The 26450-nt window shown below is 43.9% G+C and overlaps 1 protein-coding gene and 2 long non-coding RNA genes across 4 annotated transcripts; 2 read left to right on the forward strand and 1 right to left on the reverse strand.

Moving 5' to 3' along the window:
- Window positions 1-250: 250 nt before the first annotated feature.
- Window positions 251-7628, reverse strand: LOC144337113 (uncharacterized). Its single transcript, XR_013409737.1, has 3 exons — window positions 7568-7628; window positions 4567-4643; window positions 251-318 (listed from the first exon to the last, which is right to left on the reverse strand). It is a non-coding gene; the product is annotated as an uncharacterized LOC144337113 (long non-coding RNA).
- On the forward strand, window positions 7270-22362 carry ZNF460 (zinc finger protein 460). Of its 2 annotated transcripts, none has more exons than XM_015125085.3 (3): window positions 7270-7413; window positions 11860-11986; window positions 18998-22362. In XM_015125085.3, the coding sequence occupies exons 2-3, from the start codon at window positions 11953-11955 to the stop codon at window positions 20527-20529; spliced, it is 1566 nt and encodes a 521-aa protein (XP_014980571.2). In that variant the 5' UTR covers window positions 7270-7413; window positions 11860-11952; the 3' UTR covers window positions 20530-22362. The 2 variants fall into 2 exon arrangements, with proteins under 2 accessions (XP_014980571.2, XP_002801459.2); XM_002801413.4 differs by lacking the exon at window positions 7270-7413 and adding an exon at window positions 7752-8125.
- Window positions 22363-22475: 113 nt separating this feature from the next.
- Window positions 22476-23223, forward strand: LOC144337116 (uncharacterized). Its single transcript, XR_013409740.1, has 2 exons — window positions 22476-22668; window positions 22912-23223. It is a non-coding gene; the product is annotated as an uncharacterized LOC144337116 (long non-coding RNA).
- The last annotated feature ends 3227 nt before the right edge of the window (window positions 23224-26450 follow it).

The raw sequence follows: 26450 nt of genomic DNA on the forward strand, positions 1-26450 counted from the left end.
GGTGTGAGGCCAGTTCCCCAAAGGGCTTTTATTGGCTCTACAAGTCAACTTTGATTCCTTAAAGGAAAGCACATCATTCTGGTCAAACCCTTGGTAAAATAACCAATTTCTCCAATTATGTCCTGTTATAAAGGAAAACAGATTCTTATTGCACTTATGCAAATAACTATATTGCCATAAGTTAAGAATACTCACAACTAGTTTCCAAATTCTGGAGAAATCAGGTAGAGAGAAACAAATACTTTCCAAATTTTGTTCATAGGAGTATATTCAACTAGTAAATGCTGCAAATAGCTCAAATGAAAAGTTTCCTTGACTCTGAAAAACAAAACAAAGGACCAGCAATGTTTTAAACAAAGTTAAAAACATTAGACTTCTTCAGTTTAGTCCATGTAGTTAACTTCTGTTTGATACTTATGAACATTTCAGTTCTCTATGAGAGTTCTAAAAGTTTTTTCCTCTATTCTAATATCACTATGTCCAAAATTATCAGAAAACCTGCTTTTTTTTTTGGAGTCTCGCTCTGTCGCCCAGGCTGGAGTGCAGTGGCCTGATCTCAGCTCACTGCAAGCTCCGCCTCCCAGGTTCACGCCATTCTCCTGCCTCAGCCTGGAATTACAAGCAGCTGGGACTACAGGCGCCTGCCACCATGCCCGGCTAATTTTTTGTATTTTTAGTAGAGACAGGGTTTCACCATGTTGGCCAGGCTGGTCTCAATCTCCTGACCTCGTGATCTGCCCACCTCGGCCTCCGAAAGTGCTGGGATTACAGGTGTGAGCCACCGCACCCAGCCAGAAAACCTGCATTTAAGAACACCTGCTAGAGTTCTTTCTTTTTTTTCGAGACAGAGTCTCACTCTGTTGCCCAAGCTTGAGTGCAGTGGCACAATCTCAGCTGACTGCAACCTCCACTTCCCAGGTTCAAGTGATTCTCCTATCTCAGCCTCCCGAGTAGCTGGGACTACAGGCCTGTGCCACCACACCTGGCTAACTTTTTACATTTTTAGTAGAGATGGGGTTTCACCATATTCAGGCTGGTCTCAAACTCCTGACCTCATGATCTGCCTGCCTCGGCCTCCCAAAGTACTGGGATTACAGGAGTGAGCCACCATGCCCAGGCCCCCCCACTTTTTTTTTTTTTTTTTTTTTTTGAAACAGAGTCTCGCACTGTCACCCGAGCTAGAGTCCAGTGGCGCAATCCCAGCTCACTGCAACCTTCACCTCCTGGGTTCAAGCGATTCTCCTTCCTCAGCCTCCCAAGGAGCTGGGACTACAGGCCTGCGCCACCACACCCGGCTAATTTTTATATTTTTAGGAGACACAGGGTTTCACTGTATTGGCCAGGCTGGTCTCAAACTCCTGACCTCATGATCTGCCCGCCTTTGCCTCCCAAAGTACTGGGATTAGAGGCGTGAGCCACCGTGTCCGGCCCTTTTTTTTTCTTTTTGGATATGGAGTCTCACACTGTCACCCGAGCTGGAGTCCAGCGGCGCAATCCCAGCTCACTGCAACCTCTGCCTCCCAGGTTCAAGCGATTCTCCTGCCTCAGCCTCCCGAGTAGCTGGGATTACAGGTGCCCGCCCCCATGCCTGGCTACTTTTTTTGTATTTTTTTTGTAGAGACAGGGTTTCACTATGTTGGCCAGGCTGGTCTCCAACTCCTGACCTCGTGATCCACCCTCCTCGGCCTCCCGAAGTGCTGGGATTACAGGTTTGAGTCACTGCACCCGCCCAGCCTGGAGTTCTATAGTTGATTATAAACCATCTTCTAAAGATGATTAAAACAAGACAATTGTCTGTGGATGATAAGAAGTTTCAGGACAGCCACTATTAAGGCCACAATTGATAAGGAAATTTGGTTCTGTGGCACACAAAATTTTACATAACAATTATAATTATTAATAACATACACTAAGTCATATTAGAATTATAGGAGTTTCCCATAATTTTGGAACATATACCAATAACATATTTATGCAAATATAATCCAAAGAAAGCAAAACACCATTTCACATTTGATAATGCTTCCTGTATGATCTTTATACCAAATAAGCCAAATTTCACCTTTACATTAATGTACTATTAATGTGAAGCCCAATTTTTAATAAAACCTTATAGATGGCCGGATGCGGTGGCTCACACCTGTAATCCCAGCACTTTGGGAGGCCGAGGTGCACAGATCATGAGGTCAGGAGTTCGAACCAGCCTGACCAACATGGTGAAACCCCGTCTCTACTAAAAATACAAAAATTAGGCCGCGCGCAGTGGCTCACGCCTGTAATCCCAGCACTTTGGGAGGCTGAGGCGGGCAGATCACGAGGTCAGGAGATGGAGACCATCCTGGTTAACACGGTGAAACCCCGTCTCTACTAAAAATACAAAAAAATTAGTGGGGCGTGGTGGCGGGCGCCTGTAGTCCCAGCTTCTCCAGACGCTGAGGCAGGAGAATGGTATGAACCCGGGAGGCAGTGGAGCTTGCAGTGAGCAGAGATCGGGCCACTGCACTCCAGCCTGGGCAACACAGCGATACTCCATCTCAAAAAAAAAAAAAAAAAAAAAAAATTATCCAGGTACCTGTAGTCCCAGCTACTCCGGGAGGCTGAGGCAGGAGAATCACTTGAGCCCAGGAGGTGGAGATTGCAGTGAGCCAAGATAGTGCCACTGCACTCCAGCCTGGGTGACACAGCAAGACTCTGTCTCAAAAAAAAAAAAAAAAAAAAAAAAACCCTTATAGACATATTTACCCAATTTTAATGTTTAACCATAAGGTAAGATTCTTTTTTTTTTTTTTTTTTGAGATGAATGTTTAATTTATGGAAAAACAGAGTAATGCCCCTTTAACTTTAGCCAATATGTTCACACACAGAATCTCTTACAATTAATTTTTATAAACCTTCCAGAACTTGTTTAAATATTTAGATTTTTTTTCTTACTTAAAACAAACGTTCAACACTTTAGGCAGAAAAAATGTCCACATTTCCATGCCTTCTTATAATCATTTTCTTTTTCTTTTTTTTTTTTAACCAAAAACACATTTGCTTTTCTTACACCCCTTCCATGTAAAATTGTTTCTTTAGTAGTGTCAGTTACATGTTATAATGTTAACTCTTAGCAACTTTTATTTTTGGTGAAAACCTTGGTAAGTAAGGAATTTTAATTATGTACTAGGTGTGGAGCCTGCCTAGGACACACCAGGCAGAAGTGCAAATAGGAATTGAATCTCCAGCATAACTAAAGAGCACTATGGTTAAAAGCACTATGGTTAAAAGGGGGTGTGGCTAACTCCAGAGGTCCCCAGGCCTTACCTAGAATCTACTGGCTTTAAGGGTAGGTAAATTGAACAATTTTCAAAAGTTAAAGAAACAGTTTGACCTTAAAGCATTTAGCAATCTGATATCTGACCTTAATTTAGACCAAGCATCTACATTTTCAAGATATTTTATTTTACCAATAATCTCTAAAACTGTCTTTCTTTCCAAAAGATTACTAAAGTCACAAGAACAAAAATGCATTACAGTTTCTATTTTGCTGACAAAATATTTGATTTAAGCACTTATTTTTCTAAGGCAATTAATTAGAACTCTAATTAGAACTCTTTTATATCTAAACATACAACACATATAAATACACAGACACACAAAAGATTCAGCACTTGTAAGATTTTTCATTTGCCAGTTTTTTAACTGGATTACTGGCTTCCAGTAATGAAGTCATCCACCCGCCTCGGCCTCCCAAAGTGCTGGGATTACAGGCATAAGCCACCACACCCAGCCTATCCACTTTTAATTAAGCTAACTTTTAACCATAGTGCTCTTTAAAAAAGAAATCCTTTCAAATCTCTTATTACCCAACTTTAGCCATGCCAAGAAGCCAATATTTCTAGCTTCTGAACTTTACCAAAGGTTATCTCCTAGGTGCACAGAAAAAGGACAATTTAAAACAGTCTGTGGAGGAGACGAGAATAGACAAGGTCCCGCAGATATTAAACCAGAAATGACTTACTTCCTAGGTGGGGTATCAAACCCAGACTGCCACTGTGGAAGTGCAAAAACCTTAGTTACTGAGCTACAGCACAGGACGATGCCCACTTCCTTTCACAGAAGCCTAGAGTAGTTAATTTTGAGCTTGCAAGGGCTTTTAACTACTTAATATGATTTTTAGAGCTGACTATGACATGAACCCTAAAATTCCTGTTCCCTAGAAGGCAGAGACCAAGAGAAGGTACCACTACATGGTTAAAAGGCCAAGCTCCCAAGGACATAAAACAAGGGGGAGACTTCATCCAGTTTGTTTGTGTCAGGGACTTGACCAGCTTGCTGGGTCGTCTTGAAAAGCGGGCTTACAGGTGTTCTAAGCCCATGTTTTATCCTACAGAAAAATGAATTCAAAGCACAAAATACACCAGCTTAAGACTAGCCTTACAATTCTTTTTCACATTAATCAAAACTTTACAGAGGAGATAAACACTGATTTATTGATTTGTTATTATTATTATTATTATTTTACCATTCATTCAACCATTTGCATAGAGAGAGAAATCAGAAATCTGACTGGTAACAAATTCTTACCCTTGTGCTGGCATGCGAGATTTCTGTGTTCCCTTTTTCTGAGTGGTCCCAGTGATCTGGCTTGTGGCAGCATTGCCCTGGGGGCCAAGTCGCATTATAAAGAAAAATTACCTTTTTTCATTCTGACCAGAACAAAATACATGCGATAAAACATACACATTAGCCACTCTGCTTAGCACCCAATATTAAAATGGCAAGGCTTAAATTTGCCCCCAGATGGGCCCCGTCATCTTTAATCCAGCCTCTGACTTGGAGTTTCAACATGTGGTCTCTGGGGAAGATGGTCGCCCTGAGTAACAGAAAAGATAAGAAAGGGAAATACTTTCCCAGGTAATATTTTCCCAGGAAATACTTTCCACAGGCAATACTTTCCCAAGGAAGGGGAAATGATCAGGGAGGCCAGAGAAAGACCCACCCATTGTAGTGACACTGAAAAGTTCAGGCGGCTGCGGCTGCTGTCGTGAAGGTATTTTTTTCCGGCAGTGCCCTCAGCTCTCAAGTTTCCCCTTTTGCGGGAGGAAAAAGCTCCCCGTGTCTCATGATCCTGTACATGCCTAACCCTGTTGCCCACAGTCATCAACAAAGAATGCAAGGCAGATTAATCCAAAGAGAATAGGAGTTAACATCCCACGGTGCCAAACCTGTTCTTAGCCAGCAGAGACTTTACTGAGAGGGGTCTCTAATCCCCTAAATCTTAGAAGCGACTCTAATCCTCCTGACTTGGGCCTCTAACCCAAAGTCGGTCAAGTGTCCTTGCCTTTTATTAAGAGGGGCCTCTAACCCACTCTGTCTTAGGAGAGACTATAACTCCCCTAACTTGAGCGTCTATCCCAATCCCATTCTTAACTTGGATACCCCACCACTTATCCAAAGTGGTCCAATCAGTGCTGCAGTCTATTTCCTTTGGGTCAGGGGGATCTCCTCAGTATTGTTCCTTTTGTGGTTTGCAAGAAAGGTGTTACTGGATCCCACCACACACCCAAAGTTAGCCTTTGGGTCAGGGGTTTCTGCAGTATAGTCTCTTCCGCGGTGGCCAGGAATATGTTACAGGAAAGGGGTCCCAATCCTCACCCCAAGAGAGGGTTCTTGGATCTCGCGCAAGAAATAATTCAGGGCGAGACCATAGAGTAAAGTGAAAGCAAGTTTATTAAGAAAGTAAAGGAATAAAGAATAGCTACTCCATAGACAGAGCAGCCCCGAGGGCTGCTGGTTGCAAATGTTTATGGTTATTTCTTGATGACACGCTAAACAATGGGTGGATTATTCATGCCTCCCCTTTTCGGACCACATAGGGTAACTTCCTTACATTGCCATGGCATTTGTAAACTGTCACGGCACTGGTGGGAGTGTAGCAGTGAGGCCGACCAGCGGTCACTCTCGTCACCGTGTTGGTTTTGGTGGTTTTGGCCAGCTCCTTTACTGCAACCTATTTTATCAGCAAGGTCTTTATGACCTGTATTTTGTGCTGACCTCCTATCTCATCCTGTGACTCAGAATGCCTTAACTGTCTGGGAATGCAGCCTAGTAGGCTTTAGCTTCATTTTACCCAGCTCCTATTTAAGATGGAGTTGCTCTGGTTCATACGCCTCTGAAAAAAACATTTAAATTTAATTATAAGAGTCTGGCCAGGCGCGTTGGCTCACATCTGTAATCCCAACACTTTGGGAGGCCGAGGCGGTCGGATCACCTGAGGTCGGGAGTTCGAGACCGGCCTGACCAATATGGAAAAACCCCGTCTCTACTAAAAATAGCCACGCGTGGGGTCTCATGCCTGTAATCCCAGCTACTTGGGAGGCTGAGGCAGAAGAATCGCTTGAACCCAGGAGGCGGAGGTTGCAGTGAGCCGAGATCGTGCCATTGCACTCCAGCCTGGGCAACAAGAGTGAAACTCCATCTCAAAAAAAAAAAAGATTTAATTATAAGAGTCATAAGTATGTGAAAAAGAGAATGATGTCTTTTTATTGCCAATGATGAATAACAGTGTTGCTAGAACACTAATTTAGCCAAAAATATTTCTCCAGAAGTATTTTATAGACAGCATCGTGTAGGAAATTGACCCCATCTCCATTCGTTGACTATTTTCAATCTCGAAATTAAATCTCTTGGGGAGTACGTTCTGCACACCTTGTTTCTATTTTCATAACCATATATATCGTCAAACCATTGAAAGCTGGACTTTATTCTCTCACTTTCATAATCATGAAAAGAAAAAAAAAGTTACTGATGAGGACTACGAACACTTTGCATAATATAGATATCTTTTGCATAATATAGGATTGTTAAAATCCTAACATGACTTTATTGGTCACCTGTCTGCAACCAGTTAATGCTGGGTTGGGCCAGGGTTCCCCTCTTTCCCGTCACTTATCCATTCTTTTCATAGCCTCACCTAATAACATGACTTGAAGTAACAGTTTACGGTAACTCTCAAATTTATATATCCATTCTCGAACCCTCTGCCAATGTTGAATCATAGGTTGAGTAGATGGCACTACGCTTTGAGGTCTCACTGACGTTTCAAACTGATCATGCTTGAAATGGGAGTACTGGGCTTCCCTGCAAGCCTGCTCCACTAGCAGCCTCCCCACCTCAGGGTATGGGAAGTCCACACGTGGCGAACGCGAAGCCTATTACATCACCCGGAAGTCCCTGCATCCTTTGAAGGCTGGGCCCGGCCAAAGGAGGCCCAATAGAGGGCGGTCTGTCCTTTCCCAGCAGGCCGGGCACACTGTCAGGCGTCCTCCTTTGGGTGGCTATTTTAACTGCTCATTTATCCTTTTCTTCTATGAAAAGATCCAGAAAAGAGGCAAAGCGAGCGAGAAGTCGCGGGCCCAGCCCCACAGCAGGGTAAGCACCTTTGTTCGGGGTCTGAATCGGGGCGACTATCCCCGCCTCCTGACCTCGATTTTCCTGAGCTTGAAGGGACCTTTCGACCCTCCGACGTGTGCCTATACTAAAGCGGCGGCCCTAAGACGACGCGGGGGTTCTGGTGCGCACTTACGTGGAGTCGGATGCGCTGGGTGAGTTCCCACACCCGGTAGATGTAAGGGAAAAACTGCATTACCCAGAAGGCACCGTCCCTTGCGTCGGCCGCGGACTCTGGGCCATTGACGGCCCAGGACAGGAGCGTTATCTGCGGGCCAGGGCGGCGGAGGCGGGACTTCCGCTTCTTCGTGTGACGTCATCTCCGTGGGCCGGCTTGGCCCTGAAACAGTGTGGGGCCTAGAGCGCTGGGTGGGCGCGTTCTGCGGCCTGAGCAGGGAAGGGTAGTGAAGCGGTTACGCCCCTTCTCCGCGTCTTGGCGGGAGCCTGACGCCCCGCTTCTCCCCTAACGAGGCATCCCACTGGCGCCCGTCGAGGCCTAGGCCTCCGCAGCCGCCCTCCGTCTCCTCAGCCCCGACGCTGCGCCCTGGGCCTTGTGCGCATTTTTTTGGGGGGAAAACTGAGGCTCAGAGTGCGAAAGTCAGCCGAGGTCGCCCCGCCCAGGACAGAGAAGGGCTGTGGTCGGCTGATCCGCGGCATTCCCGGGATGGCGGCGGCGTGGATGGCTCCGGCGCAGGTGAGTGGACGAGGTTTCGGACTTGCTGCTGCTCTGCTATTTCTGGAGGCCTCGTGGGCAGGCTGGAAGCCAAGACAGCCACAGGATTTTTCTTTGTCGCCATCGTTTAAGAGAAATGGCCGTGGCTTGTCATTTCCTTTATCCGCAGTCCTGCAACAGTGTTGGCCTCTGATAGGTGTTCAATCCGTGGTTGAAGGAGGAGTGATGCTTCCTTCTGGGGCTCTCATCACACTTCCCCTAAATCCAGCCTTGTCTGCGGCCTGCCAGCCCCTACCCCATCCCCTTGGCCAACCACCCCGACCTTGTGTCTTTGCGTTTTTCCCTGGTCCTTTGCTCTTCAGAGCCACCAAGCTGACCGTACAGACTCCTCTTCCATTTTCCAGCCTTTCTCCTTGACCCCCCTTTACCTCGAACACTGCCGCGGTAGTGGGGGGCCTCCGTCCCACATCCTTCTGGCCTCTGTCCAGATGTCACGTATTTGGAGGTGCCTTTTTTGGCAACTCCGGCTAAAGTGGCACCTTACACCCTTGCCCAGAGTCTGGTATTTTTGTGTAGAGAATCTGATGGTGTTAAAGAAGCTTGTGGATTTGAGTTTGTCAAGGACGTAATGAGAACAAAGAAAAATAATTAGAAAGAATGATATTAACTGACTGTCGTTGAGTCCTTGCTGTGGGCTGATCGGTGGGTAATATTTAACCCTCAGCTCGTGTAATCCTGATTTTTTTTTTTTTTTTTTTTTTTTTTGAGACGGAGTCTTGCTCTGTCGTCCAGGCTGGAGTACAGTGGTGTGACCTTGGCTCACTGCAAACTCCGTCTTCTGGGTTCAAGCGATTCTCCTGCCTCAGCCTCCTGAGTAGCTGGGAGTACAGGTGCACGCCACCACGCCTGGCTAATTTTTGTATTTTTAGTAGAGACGGGGTTTTACCATGTTGGCCACACTGGTCTTAAACTCCTGACCTCAGGTGATCCACCCGCCTTGGTCTCCCAAAGTGCTGGGATTACAGGTGTAAGCCGCCGCACCGGCTTAATCCTGAACTCTTTAGAATTAGGTTATATTGTCATCATTGTTTTACACAAGAGCAATTTGAGGGTCACAGACGTTCAATTACTTGCCTTGCATCACTGTAGCTCTTAAGTATCAGAAACTAACAACTGGTATGTTTACCATCATAGTCTGTTTTTAACCTCTTCTTTACCTGCAATGGTTAGGGAGGCCTGGGGGTGACACCTAAAGTAAACTTTGCAAGATGAGGCCTCCTTCTAGCCGTGGTCTTGGGCATGAGGAGTCATGGCCTTTCATACTGGGGGAACTGTGTAGACTTAAAAAATGGTATATTGGTTGTTTAAGGAGTTCCCAGGGGACCTGTGTGGCTTCCACGGTGGTTTTATATGTGGTTCCCCTTACTCCCTTACCTGCTGACATATTCTGAGAGGGCACGTTTGTATGGTTTTGTTGCTGAATGTACTCTCCTACTCAGCCAGGATAGATATAATCTGCAGATGGGCCCATATTCTCATGGCTACAACCTGCTGTGCCCTCTGTGACTCTTGTTTGCTTGCTGCTGGAATATTCTGGCTTCAGGGTTACCTGCTAGTAGGACTCAGGTAGAAAAGGAAGTGATGGCTCATTGTGAATTCTCCTTGGAAGCAGGTCCAGGCCCTAACACCTGATCAGGTGGCACCACCTCAGGTGATTCTTTGGTGAGGTGGATGATGATGACTACACTTCTCTGCGCTTGTCCATGGGAGTGGCTGAAATGGATATATGGATTTGAAATGCTTCATCCTCATTAACTGCATTAACTTTGCTAATAGAGAAATGTCAGGTTACATAATTAGACCAGAGGGCCCTGGGCTTAAATCCTGCCTCTGTTGATAAGACCTGTGACTCTGGGCTGGGCATGGTGGCTCACACCTGTAATCCCTGCACTTTGGGAGGCCGAGGTGGGTGGACTGCTTGAGCCCAGGAGTTCAAGACCAGCCTGGGCAACATGGGGAAATCCTATCTCTACAAAAACTACAAAAAATTAGACTGGTGTGGCATCTTGTGCCTGTAGTCCCAGCTACGCAGGAGGCTGAGGTGGGAGGATCACTAGACCACAGGAGGTCAGGGCTGCAGTGAGCCGACATTGTGCCACTGCACTCCAGCCTGGGTGACAGAGTGAAACCATCTGGAAAAAAAAAAAGACATGAAGACATGTGACTTTGGGTAGACTGGTAGAGCTTCTGGGACCTGAGATCTGGGCCTCAGGTCTCTGAGTATGACATAGAGATGATGATGGTAAATTCAGATGCCGTGTGTAGCCTTTGCCTCGGTGTTTTTTTGGTTTTTTTTTTTTCTTTTTTTACAAACAGTTTTTCTTTGTTTCATTTTCTTTCCTTTTTTTTTTTTTTTTTTTTTTTGAGACAGAGTCTAGCTCTGTTGCCAGGCCAGAGTTCAGTGGTGCGATCTTGGCTCACTGCAACCTCCGCCTCCCGCGTTCAAGTGATTGTCCTGCCTCAGCCTGCCAAATAGCTAGGACTTACAGGCACACACCACCACGCCCAGCTAATTTTTGTATTTTTAGTAGAGATAGGGTTTCACCTTGCCGGCCAGGATGGTCTCGATTTCCTGACCTCATGGTCTGCCCACCTCGGCCTCCCAAACTGCTGGGATTACAGGTGTGAGTCACCATGCCCAACCTACAAACAGTTTTTCTTTAGTTCTTTTGACTATTCTTTTTTTGGGGGGGGGGGGACAGAGTCTCGCTCCATTGTCCAGACTGGAGTGCAGTGGCATAATCTTGGCTCACTGCAACCTCTGCCTCCCAGGTTCAAGCTATTCTCCTGCCTCAGCCTCCCTAGTAGCTGGGATTGCAGGTTTGTGCCACCACACCTGGCTACTTTTTGTATTTTTAATAGAGCCGGGGTCTCACCATGTTGGTCAGACTGGTCTCGAATTCCTGACCTCAGGTAATCCACGTGCCTCAGCCTTCCAAAGTGCTGGGATTACAGGCATGAGCCACCATGCCCAGCCTTGACTATTCTTGATGAGGTGGGAAACACGGTTATACTAACCTGGAAATCGAGGCTCAGCGAAATGAAATGAGGTCCCTAAGGTCACATAGCAGGCACATGTTGATTTCAGGAATTTGGTTTTAAACCTCAGGAGTCTGGCTCCTGAGCTGGGGACTTTCAGTCACTTTACCATGGCATGTAAACCTGTCAGCATGAGGCAGGCACACAGGGAGGATCGGTAAGACTCAGGTACTGTTCCTGTTATTGTTGCTGGTGTTGATGTTATTATTATTATTCTTTCCCATTCCTCTGATATGTCAGAGTGCTTACTGTCTGTGCCTCTCAGTCCGCTTCGGATTGTCCTAACCTTATTTCTGTGTCAAGTTCTAGTGGTTTCCTGCATATGAGGCCTTTTTTTTTTTTTTTTTTTTTTTAAGATGGAGTCTTGCTGTGTTGCCAGGCTAGAGTGCAGTGGCACGATCTCAACTCACTGCAGCCTCCACCTCCCAGGTTCAAGCAATTCTGCCTCAGCCTCTTCTGTCTCCTCTTCGCTGCTGTAATCCATGCAAGGCAGTGTCCACATTCCCCTTGATCCTAGCACAGATCTAGGCCCTTTGGAGGTGCTTGGTGATTTGGCCTTTGATTCTCTGTGCATCTTTTGCAGTGCTGGAGTGACAGGTTCTAATCCTATTCCACAGTTGCAAAGGAAACATTACTGGCTCTGTTTGACTTTTCAGGAGTCTGTGACCTTCGAGGACGTGGCTGTGACATTTACCCAGGAGGAGTGGGGGCAGTTGGACGTGACCCAGAGGGCCTTGTACGTGGAGGTGATGCTGGAGACCTGTGGGCTTCTGGTCGCACTGGGTAAGGCCTGTCCTCTCCTCTCCAACATCAGGGGCACCTGAAAGCAGCTTCATTCTAGCCTAATTCAGCTTCATTCTGGCTTCAGGCCGGGCTAGTGGAATAGGTCTTGGGAGCCAGCCCTCCTGTTTCCCAAAGCTTGACTCAATTTTTTTTTTTTCTTTTTTTTTTTTTTTTTTTGAGACACAGTTTCGCTCTTATTGCCCAGGCTGGAGTGCAGTGGCGTGATCTTGGCTCACCACAACCTCCGCCTCCCGGATTCAAGTGATTCTCCTGCCTCAGCCTCCAGAGTAGCTAGGATTACAGGCATGTGCCCCCACACTCAGCTTATTTTTTTATTTTTAGTAGAGATGGGGTTTCTCCATGTTGGTCAGGCTGGTCTCAAACTCCTGACCTCAGGTGATCTGCCCACCTTGGCCTCCCAAAGTGCTGGGATAACAGGCATGAGCCACCACGCCTGGCCTCATTATTTTGACTCACTTGATTCCTCCTGATCTCTTTGTGTCTTACTTAGAAAGGGTTGGCTAAGAAATGTAGTTTGCTTGTGGTCACAGCCAAAGGAGAGGGATCCGTTACCAGGAAATGGGGATGTTTTGTAGAACCCAAAGGTGGGATTTGCAGCCAGGCCCCTTGTGGGACTAACACTGGGTATCTTGTGCTGGCTTCCCTTTATGGGTCTGCTCCTGTCACTGTCTTTTCATAGTGGCTTTTTCTGGCTTAGCTATTGTGTGGAATAAAGTGACCATCTAGTTCTTGTTCTCTGAGACTCACACATTCCTTAGCACTACTACTTCCTACATATTTTTGTTGTTTCTCTGTTGATACTCTTCTCACTTAATTTTCCCAGCATCCCCATCCTCAGTGAGTAAGGATAATAGGGCCATTGCAATGAACACCTCAGAAAATTCATTCATTCAGTTTAACAGATATACCTTCATTGTGAGATGCTGTTTGTTGCATTTTTTTCTTGATACAAGTTCTTTCTTTTGTGAAGTGTTGATTTTGATGTTTGTGCAAATGTCTGTATGTGGCAAAATTGCTGTTTGGAGTTCCCTCCCAGTTTTTTATTTTTCAGTGGTTCATGAAATGTCGAAGTATGGAGTCACCACGTCTACCCCTCACTCTGCTGCCCGGTTCCCTTAGGATTGAGTTTTTCCACTCGTATCTCCCATTCTTCTTTATAGCCTCCTTGTTTTGAGACTCCTGGCACCATACAGGGGAGTTCTGCATTTCCTCTGAGCACAGCACTTGGGAGACCAAGGTCTGATGCCTCAGAGTCCAATCCTAGCTCTACTCCTTGTCAGCTGCGTGTTCCTGGGCAAAGTACTGAACTCCTCTGTGCCTTAATTTTCTTTTTAGAATTTTTTATTTCTTTATACCCATGCCAGTGCAGAAAAGTGCCTCAATTTTCTCGTGGGTAAAATGAGACAATATGTGGCAAAAAAGGCTTACCTTTGTTTCATTGCACTTTGCTTTACTGCACCTAGCAGTTACTGTATTTTTAGAAGTTGAATGTTTGTGGCAAACCTGAATTGAGCAAGTCTGTCCCAACCATTTTTCCAACAGCATGTGCTCACTTTTTGTCTGTGTCACATTTTGGTAATTCTTGCAGTATTTAATTTTTTTTTTTTTTTTTTTTTTTTGAGACGGAGTCTCGCTCTGTCACCCTGGCTGGCATGCAGTGGCCGGATCTGAGCTCACTGCAAGCTCCGCCTCCCGGGTTTACGCCATTCTCTTGCCTCAGCCTCCCGAGTAGCTGGGACTACAGGCGCCGCCACCTCGCCCGGCTAGTTTTTTGTATTTTTTTTGTTTGTTTGTTTGTTTTTGTTTTTTGTTTTTTGAGACGGAGTCTCGCTCTGTCGCCCAGGCTGGAGTGCAGTGGCGCGATCTCGGCTCACTGCAAGCTCCGCCTCCTGGGTTTACGCCATTCTCCTGCCTCAGCCTCCTGAGTAGCTGGGACTACAGGCGCCCGCCACCGCGCCCGGCTAATTTTTTGTATTTTTAGTAGAGACGGGGTTTCACCGTGGTCTCGATCTCCTGACCTTGTGATCCGCCCGCCTCGGCCTCCCAAAGTGCTGGGATTACAGGCGTGAGCCACCGCGCCTGGCCAGTTTTTTGTATTTTTTAGTAGAGACGGGGTTTCACCGTGTTAGCCAGGATGGTCTCGATCTCCTGACCTCGTGATCCGCCCGCCTCGGCCTCCCAAAGTGCTGGGATTACAGGCTTGAGCCACCGCGCCTGGCCTCTTGCAGTATTTGAAATGTTTTTTATTAATATTATATCTATTGCGGTGATCTGTGATCAGTGATCTTTGATGTTACTGTTGTAATTGCTATGAGGCACCTCAAACTGCACCATGTAAGACAGCTTTATTGATAAATGTTATGTGTTTTCTGACTGCTCCACTTACTGGCCATTCCCTCTCTGTCTCTCTCCTTGGGCTTCTGTATTCTCTGAGATACAACAATAATGCAGTCAAGTCAATTAATAACCCTGAAATGGAAGCCAGATGCGTCTAATCCCAGCTACTCTGGAGGCTGAGATGGGAGGATTGCTTCAGGCTAGGAGTTCGAGACCAGCCTGGGCATCATAATAAGCCTCCATCTCTTTCACTTTTTGAATAAGCTGTAACTCATATGCTGTGTTGTGCAAAAATCTTAAGAAGTCCATTCACTGAGGCCGGGCGTGGTGGCTCACGCCTGTAATCCCAGCACTTTGGGAGGCTGAGGCAGGTGGATCTCCTGAGGTCAGGAGTTCGAGACCAGCCTGGCCAACATGACGAAATCCCGTCTCTACTAAAAATATGAAACAATTAGCCAGGCGTGGTGGTGCACACCTGTAGTCCCAGCTACTCGGGGGGCTGAGGCAGGAGAATCGCTTAAACTCAGGAGGCGGAGCTTGCAGTGAGCCGAGATCGTGCCACTGCACTCCAGCCTAGGCGACAAAAGGAGACTCTGTCTCAAAAAAAAAAAAAAAAAAAAAAAGACAGAAGTCCATTCACTGAATTTTTGCTTATGTATAAACCAAAGTAACTGCCACCTACATCAATACACAGGCGATCTCCAGCTCCTCATCAGGATTTTATGCCCTCAATAGCCTCTTTAATTCTATTCGCTCGTATTTAGACTTCAAGAGCACAGATTGGTTGGTTGTTGTTGAACTGCACAGTGTGTTCTCTGACATATCTGTCTTTTGATCATCACGTCTGTGTTATTCTTTTCACGTGTTTATATGCAGTCGGAGCTGGTTCATTCTCAGTATGTTGTAGTTTCTCATTGTATGTGAAACTGCCATTCATTTGTCCATTACTCTGCTGATGGATGTTCCTGTTGTTTTCAGTTTTTGGATATTATGAAGGATGTTGCTGAGAGTATTCTTGTTCATATTTTCTGGTGGATGTAAATACTGGTTTCTGAATTTTCTGTTAACAGTAAATTCTGTTAGAATATACTCTAATGTGTGTACACATCAGGTCATGGAGTAGGTTGTATATTCAGCTTTCTTTTTTTCTTTATTATCTTTCGTAGAGATGGGGTCTCACTGTGTTGCCCAGGCTCATCTTGAACTCGTGGCCTGCACTGATCTCCCCTCCTTGGCCTCCCAAAGTGCTGGGATTATAGGCATGAGCTACCCTGTGTGGCCATGTTCAGCTTTAAAAGAAACTGCCCAGCAGTTCTGCAGAATGTACCATTTCACTTTCTGACCATGGACATGTGAAAGCTTCCAGTGCTCCACATCTTCATCATCACTTGATAACATCATTCCCTTTTGGGAGGTCTAGGCAGGCAGATCACTTGAGGTCAGGAGTTACCAGCCTGGCCATCATGGTGAAACCCCATCTCTACTAAAAATAAAAAAATTAGCTGGGTGTGGTGGCAGGTGCCTATAATCCCAGCTACTCAGGAGGATGGGGTAGGAGAATCGCTTGAGCCTGGGAAGTGGAGGTTGCAGTAAGCCAAGATCACACCACTGTACTCCGGACTGGATGACAGAGCGAGACCCCATCTCGAAAAAATAAACAAACAAAAAAACATCATTTCATTTTACTGTTTGAGTCCCTGTGGTAGGTTTCTGTGTATCACAGCACAGAAACCATTGTAAGGTCACTCCTTTCATTCCTAATTTTCAAATACAACAGTGACCATAATGATAACTGATGATGGCCCACAATTTACCGATCTCTTATGTACTGTCTAGCACTGTGCCAAGTGCTTTATAGAAATTTTCCCCTTTTTTAAGAGACAGGATCTTGCTCTGTCACCCAGGCTGGAGTGCAGTGGCACCATCGTAGCTTACTGTAGCCTTAAACTTCTGGGCTCAAGCAATTCTGCAAAGTAGCTGGACTACAGGCTCACGCTACAATGTCTGGCTAATTTATTTTTTTTTGGTAGAGATGGGGTATTGCTATATTGCCCAGGCTACTCTTGAACTCTGGGCCTCAAGCAATTCTTCTGCCTTAGCCTCCCAAAAGTAACGGGATTACAGGCATGAGCCACTGTGCCCAGCCAAGAATTTTCCTATTTAACCGTCATCACACCCTGTGAGACAGAATCTGAGAGTTTCTGTTTTTCAGATGAGGAAGTGGAGACTAGGATCAGCTAAATCATTTATCTGACATCAGCTGATTTGGTGCAGGCAAGATTTGAACTGAGATGTTCTGACTCCAGAGCTACACTCTTAACCTCCCTTTAGTATGAACTCACAATTCAGCACAGTTTTCCTATTTTGTGCTTCAGTATTGGGCCCTCTTAGATTCTCTTCTTCTATTCTCTCTAGACTTTGGTTCTCTTCTTACTCTGATCTTCACTTTTATGTTGGCTTCATCTATTATCTCATAGCCAGTCCTTGTTACTCTTAAATACTCTCCAAGGCTAATCCACACATTCCTTTTATTTATTATTACTATTTTTTTTAAGAGATGGGATCTGGCTATGTTGCCCAGGCTGGTCTTGAACTCCTGGGCTCAGCTTCATGAGTAGCCAGGATTACAGGCAGTACCTTTCAGATTGTGTCTTTTTCTAGTGTTTTCAAGTTACTGTTTCTCAGGGTTGTATTGAATTTCTGGATCAGTTTTGAGAGAATTGATAACTTTATATTATCAATTTCTTCATTCAGGTAGATCTTTATTGTCTTGATATAAAGTTTTATTATTTTCTTTTTTTTTTTGTCTTTAGACGGAGTCTCACTGTCTCCGAGGCAGAAGTGCAGTGGCGCGATCTTGGCTCACTGCAAACTCCACCTCCCAGGTTCACGCCATTCTCCTGCCTCAGCCTCCCGAGTAGCTGGGACTACAGGCACCCGCCACCACGCCCGGCAAATTTTTTGTACTTTTAGTAGAGACGGGGTTTCACCGTGTTAGCCAGGATGGTCTCGATCTTCTGACCTCGTGATCTGCCAGCCTCGGCCTCCCAAAGTGCTGGGATTACAGGCATGAGCCACTGTGCCTGGCAGAAGTTTTATTATTTTCTTTTTTCAAGATCCAGTTGTTTGTTAGCCTTTTCACCTATTTTTCACCCTGACACAGTGGATTCTATATGTCTACCAGGATTCTGTTCACCCTCTGTCCTAGGAGCTCTGTCCTAGGAGTAGCCGTGGCCATCCCTGGCTGTCCCTGAGGCAGAATCTTGAGCATCAGCTTCCTCTCTGCCCCTTCCTGTCACTGCATCCTGACCAGCCTTAACTTCTCATGGGGCTGCCTCCTCTCACTGCAGTCCCCTAGATTCGCTGAAGACTCCGTGTCTTTGTATATTCTATGTCCTAAGGCTAATATGTGCTTCTCACTTTAAGCTCATGAAGCATCCTCTGGGAAGCTTCCTTGGCCTCTTCCTGTCCCTGCCCCATTTAGGCTACATTAAGTGCCCCTTCCCTGGCCTCTTGTAGCACCTTGACATATTCTTGAGCAAGCTCACCATACCGTGTCATCATTATGTTGTCCACCTAGTCTCATCTTGACTGTGAGTGGGGATCTCTATTCCAGTCTGTACTCTGCTTGAGCTTCTCCCCCGGGTTTCTCTTTAAAAATTTCAAGAGTTGGCCAGGCACGGTGGGTCACGTCTATAATCCCAGCACTTTGGAGGCAGAGGTGGGCGGATTACTTGAGCCCAGGAGTTCGAGACCAGCTTGGGCAACATGGTGAAACCCCATCTCTTTAAAAAAAAATACAAAAAATTGGCCGGGCGCGGTGGCTCAAGCCTGTAATCCCAGCACTTTGGGAGGCCGAGACGGGCGGATCACGAGGTCAGGAGATCGAGACCATCCTGGCTAACACGGTGAAACCCCGTCTCTACTAAAAAATACAAAAAACTAGCCGGGCGAGGCGGCGGGCGCCTGTAGTCCCAGCTACTCGGGAGGCTAATTCAGGAGAGTCGCTTGAACCCAGGAGGCAGAAGTTGCAGTGAGCTGAGATCATGCCACTGTGCTCCAGCCTAGGCAACAGAGTGAAATTCCATCTAAAAAAACAAAAACACAAACAAAAAAGCCAGGCGTGGTCCATATGCCTGTAGTCCAGCTACCTTGGAAGCTGAGGTGGGTGGATCCCGGGTGATCCACCTCAACCTCCCAAACCAAAGTGCTGGGATTTTAGGCGTGAGCCACCGCACCTGGCCTTTTTTTGAGATGGGTTTCCCTCTGTCACCCAGGCTGGAGTGTAGTGGCTCAGTCTTGGCTCACTGCAGCCTCCACCTCCCAGGTTCAAGCGATCCTTCTGTCTCAACCTCCCAAGTAGCTGGGATTATAGGCGCCTGCCACCAAGCCTGGCCAATTTTTATATTTTTAGTAGACATGAGGTTTCACCATGTTGGCCAGGCTGGTCTCGAATTCCTGACCTCAAGTGATCCACTTGCCTCAGCCTCCCAAAGTGCTGAGATTACAGGCATCAGACACTGTACCCAGCCCATCAAATCATAGCTATTTTCAAATCATCACTATTTTCATCTTACTGTTCTCACCAAAATGGTGGTTTCATTTCTTCTATACTATCTTAATAAGCTCTTTTGTGTATTGTATTCCCTTCAGGTGACAGCACAAAACCTGAGACTGTAGAGCCTATCCCTTCTCACCTGGCCTTGCCTGAGGAAGTCTCACTCCAGGAACAGCTGGCACAGGGAGTCCCAGGATACTCCTATTTTGGGCAGGCCATGGATCAGGATGGGCCATCTGAAATGCAGGAATACTTTTTGAGACCAGGGACAGACCCACAGAGTGAGAATCTCCATGGGAAAATGAGCCTTGAAAATGAAGGTTTGGCGACAGCTGATGGTATATGTTCAATGATGATACAGAACCAAGTCTCACCAGAAGATGCTCTTTATGGATTTGACTCATATGGACCAGTTACAGATTCCTTGATTCACGAAGGGGAAAATTCCTATAAATTCGAGGAAATGTTTAATGAGAATTGCTTCCTTGTTCAGCATGAGCAGATTCTCCCTCGTGTGAAGCCCTATGATTGCCCAGAATGTGGGAAAGCCTTCGGCAAGAGCAAACACCTCCTTCAGCATCACATCATCCATACTGGGGAGAAGCCCTATAAATGCATGGAGTGTGGGAAAGACTTCAACCGCAGGTCACACCTCACACGGCACCAGCGGACTCACAATGGAGATAAGCCCTTTGTGTGCAGCGAATGTGGAAGGACCTTCAACCGCGGGTCACACCTTACACGGCACCAGCGGGTTCACAGTGGAGAGAAGCCTTTTGTGTGCAATGAATGTGGAAAGGCCTTTACCTACCGCTCCAATTACGTTTTGCATAACAAGAGCCACAATGAGAAAAAACCCTTCGCATGCAGCGAATGTGGAAAAGGCTTTTATGAGAGTACAGCCCTCATTCAACACTTCTTTATCCATACTGGGGAGAGGCCCTTTAAGTGCCTTGAGTGTGGGAAGGCCTTCAACTGCAGGTCACACCTCAAGCAGCATGAGCGGATTCACACTGGTGAGAAGCCCTTTGTGTGCAGTCAGTGTGGAAAGGCCTTCACTCACTACTCCACCTATGTCTTGCATGAAAGAGCCCACACTGGAGAAAAGCCTTTTGAGTGCAAAGAATGTGGGAAAGCCTTTAGCATTCGAAAAGACCTCATTCGACACTTCAACATCCACACTGGAGAGAAGCCCTATGAATGTTTACAGTGTGGAAAGGCTTTTACCCGCATGTCAGGGCTGACAAGGCACCAGTGGATTCATACTGGAGAGAAGCCCTACGTATGCATCCAATGTGGGAAAGCCTTTTGTCGGACCACAAACCTCATTCGACACTTCAGCATCCACACTGGAGAGAAACCCTATGAGTGCGTGGAGTGCGGGAAGGCCTTCAACCGCAGGTCACCCCTCACAAGGCACCAGCGGATTCACACCGCAGAAAAGTCCCATGAACGCATCCAGAGTGGGAACGTTTCTTGCGAGAGCACAGATCTTGTTCAACACTCCATCATCCAGACTGAGAGTAGCCCAGTGAGTGCAGTGAATACGGAAACGCCTTCAATTGCCGCTCATTCCTCCTCACTCGACATCAACGGATTCATCCTGGGAGAAACCCTACCATTGTAACAGATGTGGGAAGACCTTTTACACACTTCAGTCAACATCCACGAATTCCTGTTAGGGAAAGAGTTTTTGAATATCACCACTTGAAGAAAATCTGTGGTGAGAGGAAACTTCGTACCGTCTGGTCATTCATACTGAAGAGAAGCTTCATAAGCATCATCTCTGTGTGAAAACCTGTTTTAGATAATCATTTGTCATCTAAACAATTATGTTAGAAATTGACACAGCCAAGAGTCTTATTCTACATCTGATAATTCGCCCATGAGAGAGACCCAGTGGTTATTGTGCACTTAGGAAAACCTTCAGCCACATCTTTCTTGTTAGTTTACAGTGAAATGTTATCTCAGGGACATTCAAGCAAAGGAGGAGGAGTAATAGGGAAGAGAAAGAAATGGAAGCACAGCTTCTTTCAGACTTCCCTGACAAGCCCATGGCAATTTGTCATCTCCTCGTTATTTTATTTGGGAGAGGAAAATGTTTCAGAAACAAAAGAGCCTCATCCCCTTTATTTTCCCTGTGTATACATTCACTGCTGTCCAGTGCTGTAGACAAATGGTTTGTTTGAAAACATTTTGTGAAAGCCTACTTTGTTCCACAGCATTGTCTCCACTCTTGAGGAGCAGAAGCATATATCTTTATGAGAAAGATGGAGGCTTGAGTTATGAAATACTTTGACATTTAAGGAGATAAGGATGTACATATGAATGGGCACATTTTACTGCACACTTCAAACGCTTTGATTTTTTTAAAAAATTGTTTCTTCAGGTGTCTTTAACCACCCGGTACACATACTTTTTTCTTGATCTGGATCTACTTGTTAATTTGTTTTTCTTTATTTTTCTGCGGGATGGAGATGATATTGTAGCTGTTTGTACATAATGTAATCCAGGGAGTCCTAGTTCTTCCCTCTGATTGTGGTTTCTCAGCTTCTTTACTCCTCTTTAGAGAGAGTAAATAGTTAAAAGTTCACCTCAGCAATTTTCTAGAGGACATTTTGGAACCAAAAATGAAATAAGACATGTAGCTAAATTAAAGGATTATGATAAACTCAGAAAATAAACACAAAGAAGGAATCTCATTTTTCAGTCTTACAGAAGATTGTGTGTAGGCTGACTATAAAGTGACTGGAATTTTAACAGGTGAACCTGCATGTGTATATGCAGGTAGTTGTCACTACGGATTTAGTCCAGTCATAGTAATTAATATGTTTAATCAGAATATTTTGGAATTTCTCTTTTGGTATTCTTTTTGTTTCTTTTATTGTTTTTAATTGACACATAATGTTTATGGGGTTCGGTGTGATATTTCAATATATGTGTGCTAAGAGTAATGATCAGGGTAATTAGCATATCCATCTCCTCAAGCATTTATCATTTCTTTGTGTTTAGCAACATTCACAGTCTGCTTTTCTAGCTATTTGAAAATGTATAAAATGTATTGCCAATTGTACTCATTCTGCAGTGCCACAGAACACTACAACTTATTGAAATGGAATCTCACTTGCTGTAATTTTGTATTTGTTAACCAATCTCTGTCTGCCTCGCTGCTATCCTTCCCAGCCTCTGGTTACCACCATTCTACTCAACTTTTTATGCTTCCATATGAGTAGAAACAGACAGTATTTATCTTTCTGTGCCTAGCTTATTTCACTTAATGTCTTTCAAGCTCATTCATGTTGCTGTGAATGACAGGTTTATTTTTCATGGCTGAGTAGTATTCCATTGTGTATATATGCCATGTTTTCTTTCTTCAATCATCTGATAATGGACACTTAGATTGATTTCTTAGCTATTATGAATAGTGCTTCAATAAACATAGGAGTGTAGATCTCTCTTTGACATATGAATTTTTTTTTTCTTGGATATATGCCCAGTAGTGACATAGATCACTACCAGTGGATCATATGGTAGTTGTATTTTTAACTTTTGTTTATTTTTAATTTTTTAAAATGGGGTCTTGCTGTGTTATTCAGGCTGGTCTCAGACTCTTGGCCTCAAGCAGTCCTCCACCTCAGCCTCCTGAGTAGCTGGGACTACAGGCACACACCACCATGCCTGGCTGTAGTTTTAGATTTTTGAGGAACATCCTTACTGTTTTCCATATGGCTGTACTAATTAGCATTCCTGCCAGCCATATATAAGAGTTTCCCCTTTTCCATGTTCTCAGCAGCATTTTTTATTTTTTATCTTTGGTAATAGCCATCCTAACTGAGGTGAAATTATATCTCATTTTGGTTTTGATTTGCATTTCCATGTTTAGCGATGTTGAGCATTTTTTCATATACTTGGCCATTTGTATGTCTCCTTTTGAGGAATGTCTATTCACCTTACCCATTTTAAAATCAGATTTTCTATTATTATTATTATTATTATTTTTGCTATTGAGTTCCTGGTGTATTCTGGATATTAATCCCTTTCAGATGAATAGTTTGCAAATATTTTATCCCACTCTGCTAGTTGTCTCTTCATTCTGTTTCCTTTGCTGTGCGGAAGTTTTTTAGTTTAATGTAATCCCTTTATTTGTGCTTTTGTTATCTTGATTTTTAGGTCATCATAAAATTTTTGCCCAGACCAATATCCTGAAGCATTTCCCCTATGTTTTCTTCTAGTAGTTGCATAGTTTTTGCTCTTACATTTAAGCTTTTAAACCATTTTTAGTTGATTATCCTGAGAGCATAGATTCAAATTGCCCTAAAAATACATTCCCAATTTTTGTTTTTGCTTTTAAATTAGTTTTTAGAGACATGGTCTCACATTGCCCAGCTTGATCCTGAACTCCTGGACTAGAGTCAGCCTCAACTCAGCCTTCTGAGTAGCTAGGATTACAGGTATGAGAGCCAGCATACTTGGTGTTTTGAGTTGATTTTTGTATATGGTGAGAGATGAGTCTAGTTTCATTCTTTTGCATATGAATATCCAGTGTCCCAGCACCATTTATTGAAGAGACTATCCTCTTCCCAGTGAATGTTCTTTGTGCCTTTGTTAGAAATCAGTTGGCTCTAAATGGGATTTATTCCTGGGCTCTCTGTTTTGTTACACTGGTCTGTGTGGTTTTTGAAAAATACCTGTACCATGCTGTATTGTTTACCATCACTTTGTAGTATATTTCAAGGTCAGGTAGTGTGAACAAAACTCCCATTTTGTTCTTTTTGCTTAGGATTGCTTTGGATATTCAGTATCTTTTGTGATATCATGAATTTTAGGATTACTCTTTCTATTTCTGTGAAAAATGTCATTGATATTTTGTTAGAGAGTGCATTGAATCTGTAGATCATTTGAGGTAATATGTTCATTTTTTTCCATAAGCTATCTCTTACAGGAAAGTATGTTCATTTTTATAATATTAACCATTCTAATCCATGACCATGGGATGTTTTTCCATTTTTATGTGTGTCCTCTTTGATTTACTTCATCAGTGTTATATAGTTTCCCTTGTATTCTTATATTATTTTTGTTGAAGTATTATAAATGGGATGGCTTTCTTGATTTATTTTTCAGCTAATTCATTGTTGGTGTGTAGAAATGCTGCTGATTTTTGCATGTTGATTTTATATCCTGCAACTTCAGTGAATTTATCAGTCCTAAGAGTTTTTTAGTGCCACTTTTGGAGTTTAGGGTTTTCTATATATTTGATCCTGTCATGTGCATACAGGGATAATTTGACTTCATCCTTTCTGATTTGCATGCCCTTTATTTCTTTGTCTTGCCTGATACCTCTGTCTCAGACTTTTTGTACTTTTGTTAAATAAAAGATGTGAAAGTGGGCATACTTGTTTTGTTTCAGATTATAGAGGGAAAGCTTTCAGCTCTTTCCCATTAAGAATGATGTTAGCTGTGGTATGTTATTTATTTCCTTTATTATGTTGAGGTACGTTCTTTCTTTTTTTTTTTTGAGACGGAGTCTTACTGTGTTGCCCAGGCTGGAGTGCTGTGGTGTGATCTCAGCTCACACCATTCTCCTGCCTCAGCCTTCCAAGTAGCTGGGACTACAGGCGCCCACCACCACACCCGGCTAATTTTTTGTATTTTTAGTAGAGATGGGGTTTCACCATGTTAGCCAGGATGGTCTCGATCTCCTGACCTCGTGATCCACCCGCCTCGGCCTCCCAAAGTGCTGGGATTACAGGTGTGAGCCACCACACTCGGCCCGTTCTTTCTATTATTATGTGTAATTTGTTAAGAGTTTTCATCATGAAGGGATATTGAATGTTACCAGAGGCTTTTTCTCCATCTATGGAGATGATCACATTTTTTGTTCTTCATTCTGTTGATGTATCATGTTTATTGTTTTGTGTATGTTGAACCATTGTTGCATCCCTGGAATGAATTCTACTTGGTCATGGTAAACAGTCTTTTTGATGTACTTTTAGATTTGGTTGGCTAGTATTTTGCTGAGGAGTTTTGCATTTATGTTCATCAGGAATATTGGCCTGTAGTTTTCTTTTGCATGTGTGTGTCCTTGTCTGGTGCTTGTGTCATGGTAATGCTGGCTTGTGGAATGAGTTTAGAATAATTCCCTCCTCTTCATTATTCTGAGAAAGTTTCAGAAGAATTCATATTTAATTCTTCTAAAATGTTTGGTAGAATTTAGCCGTAAAGCCATCAGATCATGGACTTTCCTTTGATGGGTGACCTTTTATGACTGATTAAATCTTGTTACTCAGAATTGGTCAGTTCAAGTTTTCTGTTTCTTCTTGGTTCAATCCTCATGGGTTATATGTGTCTAGGAATTTATTTTCTGTAGGTTTTCCAAATTTTTGGTTTGTAGTTGTTCATAATAGTCTCTAATGACTCTGTACTTTTGTGGTATCAGTTACAGTGTCATTTTTGTGTGCATTTGATTTTGAGTCTTTTCTCTTGGTTAGTCTAATGGTTTCTTATCTTTTCAGAAAACGAACTTCTCATTTTGTTGATCCTTTGAATTTTTTTTTAAGTCTCAGTTTTATTTATTACTCTTCTAATCTTTGTTATTTCTTTCCTTGTAATTTTGGGTTTGATTTGTTCTTTTCTAGTTCCTTGAGAAGCATTGTTAGATTTTTTTTTTTTTTTTTTTTTTTTTTTTTTTTTAAGAGACAGGGTCTTACTTTGTTACCTAGGCTAGAGTGCAATGGCACAATCAACTCAAACTCCTGGGCTCAAGTGATCCTCACACCTCAGTTTTGAACTCTTGGGCTCAAGCAGTTCTCCCACCTCTGCCTCCAGAATAGCTAGGACTACTGGTATGCGCTATCAAGACCAGCTAATTTTTTTTAAGAGATAGGGTCTTGCTATATGACCTAGGCTGGTCTTGAACTCCCAGCATCAAGTCGTCCTCCTGCCTTGGCCTCCCAAAGCACTGGGATTACAGGTGTGAGCCACCATGCCCAGCCAGATCTTTATTGTTTTTGATGTAGGTGTTTATTGCTATATACTTTCCTCTTAAAACTGCTCTTGCTGCATCCCATACATTTTTATATGTTGTGTTTCTATTTTCATTCATTTTAAGACATTTAAATTTTTTTTCTTAATTTCTTCATTACCCATTGGTCATTCAGAATCATGTTATTTAATTTCCATTTATTTTTACTGTTTTAAAAGTTCCTCCTGTTATTGATTTCTAGGTTTATTTCATTGTGATCAGAAAGGTACCTGATGTGATTTTAATTCTTTTAATTTTTGTGATTTGTTTTGTGGTTTAACATGTGGCCTCTCCTTGAAAATATTGTATGTGCTTATGAAAAAAAATATGTATTCTGTAGCTGTTGGATGAAAAGATCTGTCAGTGTCTTTTAAGTCCATTTGGTCTAAAGTCAGTTTAAACTTGGTGTTTCTTCATTGATTTTCTATGTATATGATCTGTCCATTGTTGAAAGTGGGGTGTTGAAGTCCCCAAGTATTATTGTATTAGAGTCTGTCTTCCCCTTTAGATCTAATAATATTTGCCTT

The sequence above is a fragment of the Macaca mulatta genome, chromosome 19, assembly GCF_049350105.2.
Source record: "Macaca mulatta isolate MMU2019108-1 chromosome 19, T2T-MMU8v2.0, whole genome shotgun sequence".
NCBI lineage: Eukaryota > Metazoa > Chordata > Mammalia > Primates > Cercopithecidae > Macaca > Macaca mulatta.

Excerpts from the sequence above, each read along its gene's own strand:
- ZNF460 (XM_002801413.4), top strand. The coding sequence starts at position 8,096 with ATGGCGGCGGCGTGGATGGCTCCGGCGCAG. Across the intron at positions 8,126-11,859 it reads CGTGGATGGCTCCGGCGCAG|GAGTCTGTGACCTTCGAGGA; the intron begins GTGAGTGGACGA and ends TTGACTTTTCAG. Across the intron at positions 11,987-18,997 it reads TGGGCTTCTGGTCGCACTGG|GTGACAGCACAAAACCTGAG; the intron begins GTAAGGCCTGTC and ends TATTCCCTTCAG.